This window comes from Periplaneta americana, chromosome 3 (genome assembly GCF_040183065.1).
Source record: "Periplaneta americana isolate PAMFEO1 chromosome 3, P.americana_PAMFEO1_priV1, whole genome shotgun sequence".
Taxonomy (NCBI): Eukaryota; Metazoa; Arthropoda; class Insecta; order Blattodea; family Blattidae; genus Periplaneta; species Periplaneta americana.
Genome location: NC_091119.1, coordinates 105,685,454 through 105,698,614, shown reverse-complemented (window position 1 = coordinate 105,698,614; position 13,161 = coordinate 105,685,454). Strand labels below are relative to the sequence as shown.

The window sequence follows — 13,161 nt, the reverse complement described above, 5'->3', positions numbered from 1 at the left end:
TTGTATTGTATTGTATTAATTATGTTATATTCATAGCGTTGTAGTAATTTTCTATCATACTGGTTGAGTAGAAGAGAAGGCCGAATGGCCTTAACTCTGCCAGTTAAAATAAACCATTATTATTATTATTATTATTATTATTATTATTATTATTATTATTATTACCGCAAGATTAATTCAGATACACCAAATTACATTATTGCGGGACTGTTTCTGATCACAAGATTAATTTGGATGAACCGTAAGCTATCTAATTATTAAAATATTAATTTGCACACACACCATGTTATGCTTTAACGATGTTGATTTTCGTACCTTTTGTTCTATTATTACGAGATTGATTCTCACACATCATGTGATAATATCACATGACTGATTCGGATATATCATGTTATATTATTATTAAATCGATTCTGATACGTCTTGAACAATTATTACAAGATTAATTCGGTTGCATTACATATGAAGTGTCCACTGTAAGAATGATGGATGTCACTTTCTTGTGGAAAATGAACCAAGACTCTCAATGCATAGCTTAAGACATATAGAATGTATATAGCGAGTTATATGGCTTTAACACTGATAGTCATTCTCCAATAATGATCGGAAAATCACGGTTAAGCTTTGAGCGCTAAGCATTTCAAACTTTCAATTGCTTCTCCTGCAAAATGTATTCCAAATGACATCCATCATCATTCTTGCAGTGGACTCTTCATATGATAATGTAAGACAGATAGCGCCATAGTGGAGTAAAATTGAAGCTACTATATGATCTATTTTTGCTATACTGGTTTGGATGCTCTGGATTGTGTCACAGACACTTGGTATTTAATTTTATTGTTTATTTGTGTCTTAGTCTATTTCATATTTTGTAGTACATCGCAGTTTAAATATTTGACGTGTGGGACTTGTCCACTACTTCGATTTAGTAACAGTTTTTGTAGTCATCGGAATCTTGCCATGGAATTCCACAACTTTTGTGTTGCATACGGAAATTTCGTATTTAAGCCACATTTCTCCGATTTTATTTAACTGAGGCATTGATTTTTGTTGTCTTTTTATTGAAACATAAAACCACAAAAAGCCGACTTTGACAAACTTCTCTTCCACCTGCACGTGGTGACCCTACTAAACCGAGTAACGCAGTGGAAGTTTGGACAACCAACCCCAGCGGGCAATTGGATCGGTGAACAAACTGAAAGAGATCTACTGCGTTGCACGATAAGACGTGAGAACGTCAAAGGCTAAGAGAGAATACTGCAAAAAAATAAAAAAATACAAATAAAAACAAGGGTAGGTGGAGCTCTGAAACTTTTCTTATATACGAGTAAAGGATGGTTCACAATAAACAGTAAACAACGAGAACGAGAATAGAAATATTGTTAAAAATAATGTATTTCCGTTCTCGTTGTCGTTTATTGTGAACCAGCCTTAAATTGATTTAATGAAAAGAAAGAAGACCAAGTCCTATTGCTGAAAGATTAAGCGAAAGGCTGATAATATCTTCATGTAAAAAAGCTCTTAATGGTGGATCTCATGAAATTAAGCCGGACCACAATTATTTAAAATAATTTGTTTTGCTACATATGCTATACATTATCCTTATTCTGACAAAGGAGAAGTATTATATATTTAAAATTTTATAATAGGTCTATATAGTTAAAAGCAATAATTTTTATAGTACTTAGAGACAAATACTTTTAACACTTTTAAGAGATTTACATAATATTTTTTACGCAAATTCGTGTAAATTAAACTCCTCGACAAATATGAAAGAGTCAAGACCACCTTCACGAACATCAAACGGAAAAGGTTTATAAACACCTAGGCCAGGGCCTGCAAGGAATATTCCCCGCTTTGGCAATACAGAACTGGAGAATGCCCGTATGGGAACACAGCTGAGTAGCTGAGTACTGTGCGATGATGTGCACTAGGGCTGTACAGTTCTGCTGTACATTAGCGGCTCGGCGCTGGAAGGTCATGCTTATATCTTGTCAGTAGTACCACTGCTTGTGTGATTCCAAATAAATTGTAACTAATAAAATAAGCAGTAGGTTAACTAGAGAAACAAAGCAAATTAACAGTAACTAACCATGTTTATACCACTCGTGTTAAATTATAAAACTATTTGCTATGCTTGAATAGTAGTAGTAGTAGTAGTAGTAGTAGTAGTAGTAGTAGTAGTAGTAGTAGTAGTAGTAGCAGTAGTAGTAGTAGTAGTAGTAGTAACAGCAGTATGGTGATTGTGGTGGTGGTAATGGTAATGGTGGTAGTAGTAGTAGTAGTAGTAGTAGTAGTAGTAGTGGTAACAGCAGTATGGTGATTGTGGTGGTGGTGGTAGTGGTAATGGTGGTGGTGATAGTAGTAGTAGTAGTAGTAGTGGTAACAGCAGTATGGTGATTGTGGTGGTGGTAGTGGTAATGGTGGTGGTGGTAGTAGTAGTAGTGGTAACAGCAGTATGGTGATTGTGGTGGTGGTGGTAGTGGTAATGGTGGTGGTGGTAGTAGTAGTAGTAGTAATAGTGGTAGTAGTAACCAAATCACAGCTTTTACATTATATTTCTTGTCAAAGAAAATAACATTATTACAGTTTGTAAATGTAAAACTTGATAAACAACATAAGCGTACCTAGAAAACAACCACATTATCGTAAAAATAAAATTAAAGTAACAGGAACAAATACATAAAGTTCATACACAACATTGAAAATCAGAATACAAAATAATAAATATATCTTATTGCAAAAGAAAAAAACAGATTTACAAAGGTCTTAGATTTGTTTTCGTTTCCTCTCATTTTTTAATATATTTTCAACGGATGGTGTAATGGACTTTGATACAGCAAGCCTTCCTACAACTCTTAATCTACGAAGTGCAATCCGTTACACTTGCTTTTAATTTGTCTTCATTTCGTTCTCGATTTTATGCTCCAGGATCGAACATTAGATTGTTAAGCACATTAAATACAAATTTAAATAATACCACTGAACCTTACACGTCCTCACTTAGTACAGTGAGTAAATTCATCCTTTCATCACTAATGATGTCTTTATATTTTCAGCATGGAACACATCACAATGCCGCTTTACATTATATTTTCTGCACCTGACATGATTTTACAAATACGATACTGACCATGTCCACACTTACTTACAATTTACTTACTTACAAATGGTTTTTAAGGAACCCGCAGGTTCATTGCCGCCCTCAGATAAACCCTATCCCGTGCAAGATTAATCCAGTCTCTATCATCATATCCCACCTCTCTCAAATCCATTTTAATATGATCCTCCCAGCTACGTCTCGGCCTCCCTAAAGGTCTTTTTCTCTCCGGCCTCTCAACTAACACACTATATGTATTTCTGGATTCGTCCATACGTGCTACATGTCCTGTCCATCTCAAACGTCTGGATTTAATGTTTTTAATAATTATGTCAGGTGAAGAATACAATGCGTGCAGTTCTGCGTTGTGTAACTTTCTCCATTCTCCTATAACTTCATCCCTTTTAGCCCCAAATATTTTCTTAAGAACCTTATTCTCAAACACCCTTAATGTCTGTTCCTCTCTCAAAGTGAGAGTCCAAGTTTCACAACCATACAGAACAACCGGTAAATAACTGTTCCATCTCCATACTTTGCTTCTTTAAGCCATCTCCATACTTTGATTATTTAAAAAAGAATAACAATTTCCAGTCATGGTTAAACTCAGTTCCAGGTCTCTGCTTTGCGACATACATGGAGATACACGTAGTACATAGTTCACCCCTGATCTGTACGAAACGCACTGCCTAGTTTCCCCTTCACCGCTACCTTAGAGAGGGGTAGCAGTCCTGCTCGCGAGGGAACAAACATGATTTCTCTTGCCCGTACGGGTAAAACGCTTATACTGGAACCCAATTGCCAGCTCTGACCTAGACCACAGATGTTCTATGACGATTACGATTGAATCACTAAACCCATACATCAAGAGCAGTGTTAGAGATAGGTTATAGGTTTTCCTCATCTGAAGTCTCATTTCACATTTACAAAATAATGTATCAGAGATATTTCGCTGTGATTGTCGCCCTGAACCATTCCTTCCTCCAGTTTCCAAACTATTCCCTTGTTACAGACTTCTGATATACGTTCGTTGTTAGTAGTCAAGAGAACACATTATGCTATAAGAGGCAACTGAGTGATTTATATTTCATAATTTGTAATTTAAATATACGTGATCAGTAACAGTTACATTTATCTGGTAATGGAATTACAAAAGAATTCTGAAACTCCACATGCAGTTAATACTTAGAAAATGAATACAATCTGGAGTGAGATGGAAACTTTAATCAATAAATTATTTTATTATCAATTGGTTTGTAATGCTGAAGCATCTTCTGTGCCTAAATCTTTCTTTTCCACTTTTGTCTATTTTGTCTCCTAGTAAAATTCTGTCTGACAGTCAGTAATTGAAGACTGTGTTCATTGGGGAACATATGCTATATTTTGTATCCTTTAAACGAATTTTTGGCCCATAATTAGGTAGAAATGTAGATAGCTCTATAAAAACATCTGAGTATTGCAGAAAATAATATATTACTGTATTTTTCCTTGTGACGCATCTAAAACCGGATGTGACATTATACATAGCACTCGCGAATCTATACAGGGTGTTAAAAATAAGTATCCAATATTTTAGGAGGTGCTAGTATGCATCAAAACAATGCAGCGGTCCTGAAATGTCAGCGTCAGGTGTTCACGCTCATTGCGGAAAAATATGCTGGTGTGCCATGATGCATGAACCACATCTGTAGTCTTTGCTGACATGGCACATACTCCAGCAAGGTAGGCAATATGTTAATAAGAAAGTCCTGATAACGACCCCCAGTTAATCTCTGTGGTAGCACGTATGGCCCTTAATCTATCGCCAATAACGCCTGCCCATAAGTTGATTGAGAATCGGTGCTGATGCCTTATTTCTTCAAGTGCATGGGAATTTTCACCAGCCCACACGTGCGGACTGCGAAAATTCACAACACAATCTCTGCTGAACCCCGCTCATATCCGCAACCAAACTTTTCTTTTCAGTATTCCTTGCGACATATCAGTATTCCATGCCAGGGGTGTCAACTACGGTATGATTATCTGGTAGCCTGCTGTATTGTAGGGCAGAAAAACGCATTGGATGTCACATTGAGTACCTCCTATGAACAAGTGTTCAGATCTGAGAAAGTATGTGCTGTAGGACCTATGCTTATTAGACATTATTTTCTTGTTTTAATGCATGCTATCACATCCTAAAATATTGGATACTTTTTAACACTCTGTATAAAGCTCTACAGTCACAGTAATCTACTTGATCATGTTCAAATTATTCCCGCTTTCTTTTTGCATTTGCATTATTTGAAAGTAAAACTAATTCCTTCTCCTCACTATGGGGGAGAGGAACTTTGGAATTGACTTGTCACGTAAAATGCAACACCCTCTGACGTGTCCATCTTATATTCTCCTCGCTCTCCTTGTATTTAGCTTGCTTTCTTGTCTTGTATTCTCTTTGTCATCCTTTTGTCGTCGTTGTATTCTCCTTGTTCTCTGTCTTACCATTCTCATTTTATCTCCCTCGTTCTTCCAGTCTTCCTACTTTTCTCTTTGCTTTCTTCTTTTCCTTGTATAGCCCTTTCCTCCCCCTATTTCCCTTGTTCTCTTTATCTTCCCATTATCCAGACCTTATTCATTTAATTTTTCGCCTCTAATTTTAATTCTATTTCATTTTTTCGTCTTGTCCATGTTTCACAGACATAAATCTTCCGCAAGTGTCATAGTTCTGTAAACTTTGAATTGAATCTTCCTCTTAGATCAGGAGTCGTCAACTCATTGCACTATGGTGCAGGGACAGTTTGCTCGCTGCTCAGTTCTATCCCTTAGACATCAACTGTGCTTCAGGAGGTGGGGGGGGGGGAAGGTATCAGGTGATGGCAGTGGCGTCCGTTCACTTGTTCAACTCTTTTAATCAGTCTTTAATAATTATAATAAACACGAAAGAAGCATGTACTTAATTTATTTTAAAAGGAACTGTGTAATAAGTAAACCACTTTTCAGTTTAAGACAAGAAACAATAGGCCCTATGTATTTTGCCGTTGTGTATTGTATCGGTTTTGAAAGTAACTAGTTTTTTTTTTATATTAAAGTAATTGAGAACTTACAGACCTATAGGCCTAATGTATTTTCACTATTATGAAATATTAAACAAATCGAATCCATCAGTAATATTTAAATCATGTCATCCTATTCCTTTGTTCAAGTATCGTCAATAAAATAAAATTAATTATCCATTTTTATCTGACACTATATATCACAAAACCAATTATTTGTTATTATGTATAACATATGAAACAAATTATCGTTTCTGTTACAAGACTGAAGTAGGCCTAAATTATTTTATTACAATGTAAATAACAAATGATAAAAATTATTTTCGCCGATCATTAGCATTGGTTTTTCTGGATTTTTAATTCGTTTTTCCCTCACTAACTGGTTTATGTTAGGTGTCAATGCTCGTGTAGAACACAATCGAAGAAGGCATTGTAAATTATGGTCAGAAAGTTGGCTTCTGTGATGGGATGCGTTGGTTTGGCTCGACACACTGCACACTACTACCTCCTCAGCTAGCGTCTCAGCGCTCCGAACTAGTATGCAGGCCAGTTGACGATGGCTGTCTTAGATACTCATAAAATGTTACTTCCTGTCTGTAAATGCCAATTTGAACAGCATTCAATAACTAGAAATAATCATGTACTTCACATCTCTAGACGGTTGCCATTAAATCCAATAAAAGTTTGTACGCTAACAAGTAGACTCCTATCTCTCGGAGTGAGGAAGAAGTGTACTAATAAGCTGTGTGGATGTTTGTATGCAGAGAAACAGAGGGACCCGCCGCAGGTGCTGATGTCGCGGGCCGTGTACCGCGTGGGGGACACACTCGAAGCCAACTGTACTTCCAGTCCTGCGCGGCCATTGGCGCACATCACCTGGCTTGTCAACGGCAGACCAGTGAGTACAGAGCACTTGATATTATGAACATGTTTTTTACGGCCATTGCCATGGCTTTTCATATACATATATTGAACTCTATGTTTTTGTTCTGAATATTGGATTTTCCTTAGCCGTTCTATTCATAATTCTTATCCTATATTTTTTAAACGATTCGACGACTTCTGTTGTGTCAACAAATGTGTTTTGAGTGTTGGGCGATGCGATTAGAAAGAGAAGAAAGTAATTGTACCATTAAAACCGACTACACATCTCCGCCGATTTAGTAGACGCGTTTGAGTCTAAAGAAATCATCAAAACAGGACAATGTAGTCTGTTGTGAAAATCCATTCCCCCGCATACCGGTAAGGCATCATGTCACAAAACTTTCATGTCTCAGTATTTTTGACAACGTAAATATTATTCAACGCCTAGAAAACGGTGCAAATATTAGGATATTGCTGGAGAGTTTAAGGTAATATTAATTCATAACATAATGTATAACAGACACACATCCTAAACAAGGGCAACAGCAAACATGCAGACATCATCATTTACTGGCACAGATACGTACACGACATTCTAATTTAGGCTTCGAGACTTCGGACCCAATAGAACAGTTCAGTGGGAAATCCGCATAACGGCGTATTGAATATAGTGGTGTGGAATGAATGCCAACAAATACGCAAAGGCAAACGCTCTGGATTTGAAGGTTCTGACAAATAATTTGGTTTTTATACAAACCTATTTTCAAACTGTGTCTGAAACTATTACACGGTTAGAAAAGTTGGAGCAAGAGATGCCGGAAGCCTTCAAATTAATTGAGGAAATGACACGAAGAATTAATTAGACACCAAGTACACCGGTTACTGGACGTGTAAAAATAACGGATATGTAATATAAACAGCAAATTAGTGGACATAGAGTCACCCGAGAATAAAGGACTGTCTCTTAGAGACTGCAATGATGTTAGGTTTTTCCGTTTTGCTCCTATTACGTCATGCGACGTAGAACGCAGCTTTTCACAGTACAAACTATGTTTGGCAGATAACCGAAAAAGATTTACGTTTGAGACACTGAAAATGTATCTTGTAGTACATTACAATTCGGTACTGTAACTGCACTTCCTAAAGACGACCAATAGGATAAATGAAGAAATTAAAATTGCTACATGTTTATTTCCACCATTAACACTGTGTATAATTAAACACAAATGCTTATAAAAGACAGGAGAACAAATGCTTTTCACATTCTTTTGACATTGTCATTGTGTAATGTATATTTGCTTTCAGAATGTACACATATGTAATGTATATTTGCTTTCAGAATGTACACATATGTAATGTATATTTGCTTTCAGAATGTACACATATGTAATGTATATTTGCTTTCAGAATGTACACATATGTAATGTATATTTGCTTTCAGAATGTACACATATGCGTATGTTTCCCCATACTGCCATACTCTATTCCAGTGGTTGCCAAACATTACGAAATTGTGACGTAATAGAAATGCAACCCGCACACCACTGTCGCAGGGAGAGGGGTGGAGTGGGTATCTCCTCAGGTAATGCAGCGAATAACAGTGCAGAGACGGATTGTGACCAAAAACCAAAAACAATATAATATTCTTCTACTTATTAACTACACACAGTTTTTTCCATGTCATCTTTTATTCTTCTATTCATTATTTTTGTATTATTAATAAAATAAGATATATTTTCTTATTTGCCATCAAAAGAACGTGTACTTCATATCAGCATTTATTTGAAATTATAAAAAGGTACCAGGCTGGTCACGAAGTTGTAAATTACACTACACACTTCAAAAAAAAAAAAAAAGTCGAAGTATTTTACTCCGATGAAGACATAGAAGCCTATAATTTTTAAATGTTCGTTTATTAATGAAATATTCAAATTACACTGCATACATAAAAAAAAACGTCGAATTATTTTATCCCTATTAAGACATAGAAGCCGATACTTTTTATTGTTCGTTTATTAATGAAATATTCAATTTACAGGTAAGGACGAGCTAGTCTTTTTATCAAGAATAATAATGACAACGTACATTGTTCTTTTATACTTCATTTGAAATTTTACAACAAATTAAATATATCGTATTTTTGCTATCTGCACAAAAGAAATACTTTTGCTCCCATGCTCCTTAAAATTAAGTTTTTACATATTACCTGTTTCTGTTCTGGAAAAGATATCGAAACATAATATTATCCTACACACTTGTAACATTACATGTGGACGTCCGCTGCTGATAAATGCCTTGTCTTATATCGAAGTGAAAATTGTAAACATAGGGTGGAGGTATGATGTCATGGTTACGCTTGAGTGGAGACAGAGGCATTTGTCGCGACACAGCTTTTGGCGATGACTGCTCTATTCTAAATAGCAACGTTGTTACCTCGACACATCTCTACCTTCCACTATCTGCAGCGAATCAACAACCTATAGTACATGCACAGTAAACTTATTGTATCGGGTCCCAAGTCTCGAAGCCTGCTAATAATGTACAAAGGAAAAAAAGGACAGATTGAAAATCTACACAAATACATAGCCTAAATAAACACATCCAAAACTACACTACACACTAGAAACAGAAAACAACAAATCCATAAATTTCTTAGACATAACAATAACAAAAACAGACAACAAACATTTATTCAAAATATACAGAAATCCCACTATCACGGTAACACACTTACCCACTACCACGGTAACACACATACACAATACCTCCAATCACTCCAAGCAACACAAACACGCAGCATTTCGATCCATGATACATAGACTCATCAACATTCCTATGATCCAACAAGACTATAAGGAAGAAATACACACTATCAAATAGATTACATAGCACAGGAAAATGGATACAACCTCAACGTAATAGATATCACAAGAAAGACTAAACGCAAAGAAGAAAACGCAACACAAACACAAGAACAAAACAAATATACCACAATAACATACGAAAACAAGAACATGTACAAGACTGCATCATCTTTCAAATAACTGCGGCCTGTGGGCTGATACACCTCATTTTCATTTCTCCCATAATTCGGAGTACACAATAGGAGCCGACCAGCGTATTCCGATTCTCACCGGACCGGTGGACATCAATGACGTCACGCTGCAGCGAAACAGGAACAAAACTGCTGGAAGGTTCAATGGCTAACATGGCGGCTGTACAAGTTGTCTGTGCTACGCTAGCAAGATTTTGCGAAATTTCCGTACTGTCATCTCGTTCAAAGAAAAGAGAGCATATACAATTTATTTCTTGAACCAGTACTAATAACTGGTCCGTTGACATGTTCGCTCATAAGCCATTAACATATTGTTTTTACCTTGTGCTCATTACAAGCAATACAGCAGAACTAAAGCAGAACACACCGCCATGACACAACAGTGCACGATGTCATTCGTCTGCTAATTCCCGCCCTATACAAGAACCAATCAGATTCACTGATGCGGCTAATGGATACTGCATAACCTATGCAAGCTGATGGAACCGATGCGACACCGGTGGAGCATCAGTGACGTCATCGTTGAAATTCGGAACACCGTGATGCCATCAGATTGCTCAGCGCTGAGTTTCGGAATACGCTGGACGTTCTGAAGGATCATCCCTAACCCGCTCCTGGCCACTTAGTCTCAAGGAAGCACTCGAAAATATGATTATAATGAGGAATGGAAGGTGGATTTAAGGCGAAACTCTAAAAGTTCGAGATTAATTGCGAAAAACACTACCAGAGAAATAGATATTAGGTTACATAACAATGTCACTCCTGAAACTATAATAAAAATACAACTTACGTGGAGTAGTGGCTAGAAAGAACTTTCACAGACTGTCAGTAGAAAGAATCAAACAACTTAAGTGGAAACTGCGGAAAATCAATTACACAAGGATTCTGAATTCTGGGGAGAATTTGTGTTCGCTGATGAAAGCAAATAGGCTGAACGTAATTTATTTGGGTCCGATGGACGTAACAATGTGTGATAAGGACTTAACAAGAGCTTCTTGTAAACAAATTTACGTTCAACTGTTAGAGACGGCGATGGTATTGTAATGGTGTGGGAATTGTGGCAACGTCTGTTGTGGGAAAAGTACATTTCATGTAAAGGGTCAGGAAAAACAATATCGCTTGTCTTAAAAATTTTTAAATACAGTCTGGAAGCTAGTCTTACTAAAAAAAAACTACAGATTCAAGAAAAGTTAATATTTTACCAAATCACTCGAAACATTTTTAATATTTGGTAAAATAAATAGTACCTTAAAGCTTCAATGCTAATATACGATTATAGAATACAATAAATTAAATGAAAATGGAAATATAATTGAACATATTTGTGGTAAACTGGAAACAAAAGTAAAAGGAATCGATTTATAATAAAGAAAGCTTTAAATTAGCTTCACAACAAGAATGAGAAGAAAAACATTCCGAATACAAGAAAACTGGTATACTCTATTTTTTTTTTTTTTCATGGAGTGCAGTTTCATAGAAAGGACTTTGACGACAGACCTTCTACTGCCCCCTACTAATTGCTTGTCATAAATAAATTAAGAGTCCACTGCAAGAATGATGGATGTCCTTTGGAATATATTTTGCAGGAGAAGCAATTGAAAGTTTGAAATGCTTAGCGCTCAAAGCTTAACTGTGATTTTCCGATCATTACTGGAAAATGACTTTCAGTGTTAATGCCATATAACTCTCTATGTACATTCTATATGTCTTAAGCTATGAATTGACAGTCTTGATTCATTTTCGACAAGAAAGTGACATTCATCATTCTTGCAGTGGACTCTTCAAATGTCTTTCTTACTGTGACGGAAATCTTGTCTTCTCCTGTCAGTAACCAATCACAACCCTTGTTCAGAAGAATAGACAGGCTCACGTCAAATCCACGTGGAGGCAGAGTTGCTGCATCTTTTCCGAATTCCAATAATCCCGTCAGTCTCATTTCGAGGGTCACCAGGATTATGGCAACTGTGCAATGTTGGGACGAGGGGACAGGATGGAATTGTCAGAGATGTTTGCGTAGGAAGTCATAAATCTGTAAGTGGGTGTTCAAAGGAGCCACCGAACTGCATTCCTTGAAATAAAATAGAGTATATAGGTCTCGCAAGCAGGGAATACCGACGGAAACACTGCAGTAAGGAAGAGCGGGCGACAGGAAAGGTCACCAGATAGCTTGAATGATATTCAAGAGTACAGTCGGAAGAGAAATGACATCGACAGAATCAGTCTTGCGTTGTAATAGTTACATTGCGACTTTAGTTTGTTCCATTGCATCTGAATACGTGTCTTGTATTGCACGGTACTGTATTATTATTTCATTCGTAAACATATGTTGCGCCTTTAATTAGCTTCCAGTTTTTCTCTTGGTATGTTCTTTATTTCCACAGCGATGTCCTTTTTTGTTCATCTTCTTGGAAGAGACAGTACTTCCATCGGCCCGTAACTCTCACCCCCTCGGCGTGCCTACATACACACGTTAAAACAGACAGCAACGCCACCATTGCTTTTCGGTAATCGTTAATTGCGCGAACTATATTAAATATACGATTAATACATTACCTATAGATCACCTCAAAATTGTTGCAACAAAAAGACATTATCAAGATGGTATTAAAGTACAGCAGAAGCAGAGATTGTTTCCGCTTTCACTGCAAACTTGAGTTTTTAAAAGCTGATTGTCTCCAGAACAATTATAATAATTATTTTTAAATTTAATTTAATCTTGTAATATGTGCATTATTAAAATAAACAAATTGATCATGTTTCTAATAAAATTGTTTTTAAAACCTAAGTTTTATTAGTTAAAGTAAGGTTTATCATTTTTACTGTGGACTACTGTAGAGCTATGTATAGACGATAGATAATTGTGAAAATGCCACCCAAGAAGCAAATCAGAGTTAAACCAGGATAATAATTTTATTATCTTTGTAAATTTCCACCTTGGTAGCTCAGTTGACAGGGCATTGATTGCGGACCCGGGTTGGAATCTCGGCGATGGCGAAGTCCTATTTGTGGTGGATAAAACTAAGGTTCCTGAGGGTTTTTCTCTGGGTTCTTCCGTTTTCGTCCATTTCCATATTCATTATCATTTCAATAATAATTACCAAAAACCCTGCTGCACC

General features: G+C 36.5%; 1 protein-coding gene across 1 annotated transcript in view; it reads left to right on the top strand.

Moving 5' to 3' along the window:
• LOC138696357 (uncharacterized) overlaps nucleotides 1-13,161 on the top strand; it is a 529,406-nt gene that overhangs the window by 207,656 nt on the left and 308,589 nt on the right. The window contains exon 3 of the mRNA XM_069821183.1: nucleotides 6,891-7,024. Within this exon, the coding sequence (XP_069677284.1) occupies nucleotides 6,891-7,024 (134 nt within the window). The remainder of the gene's footprint in view (nucleotides 1-6,890; nucleotides 7,025-13,161) is intronic.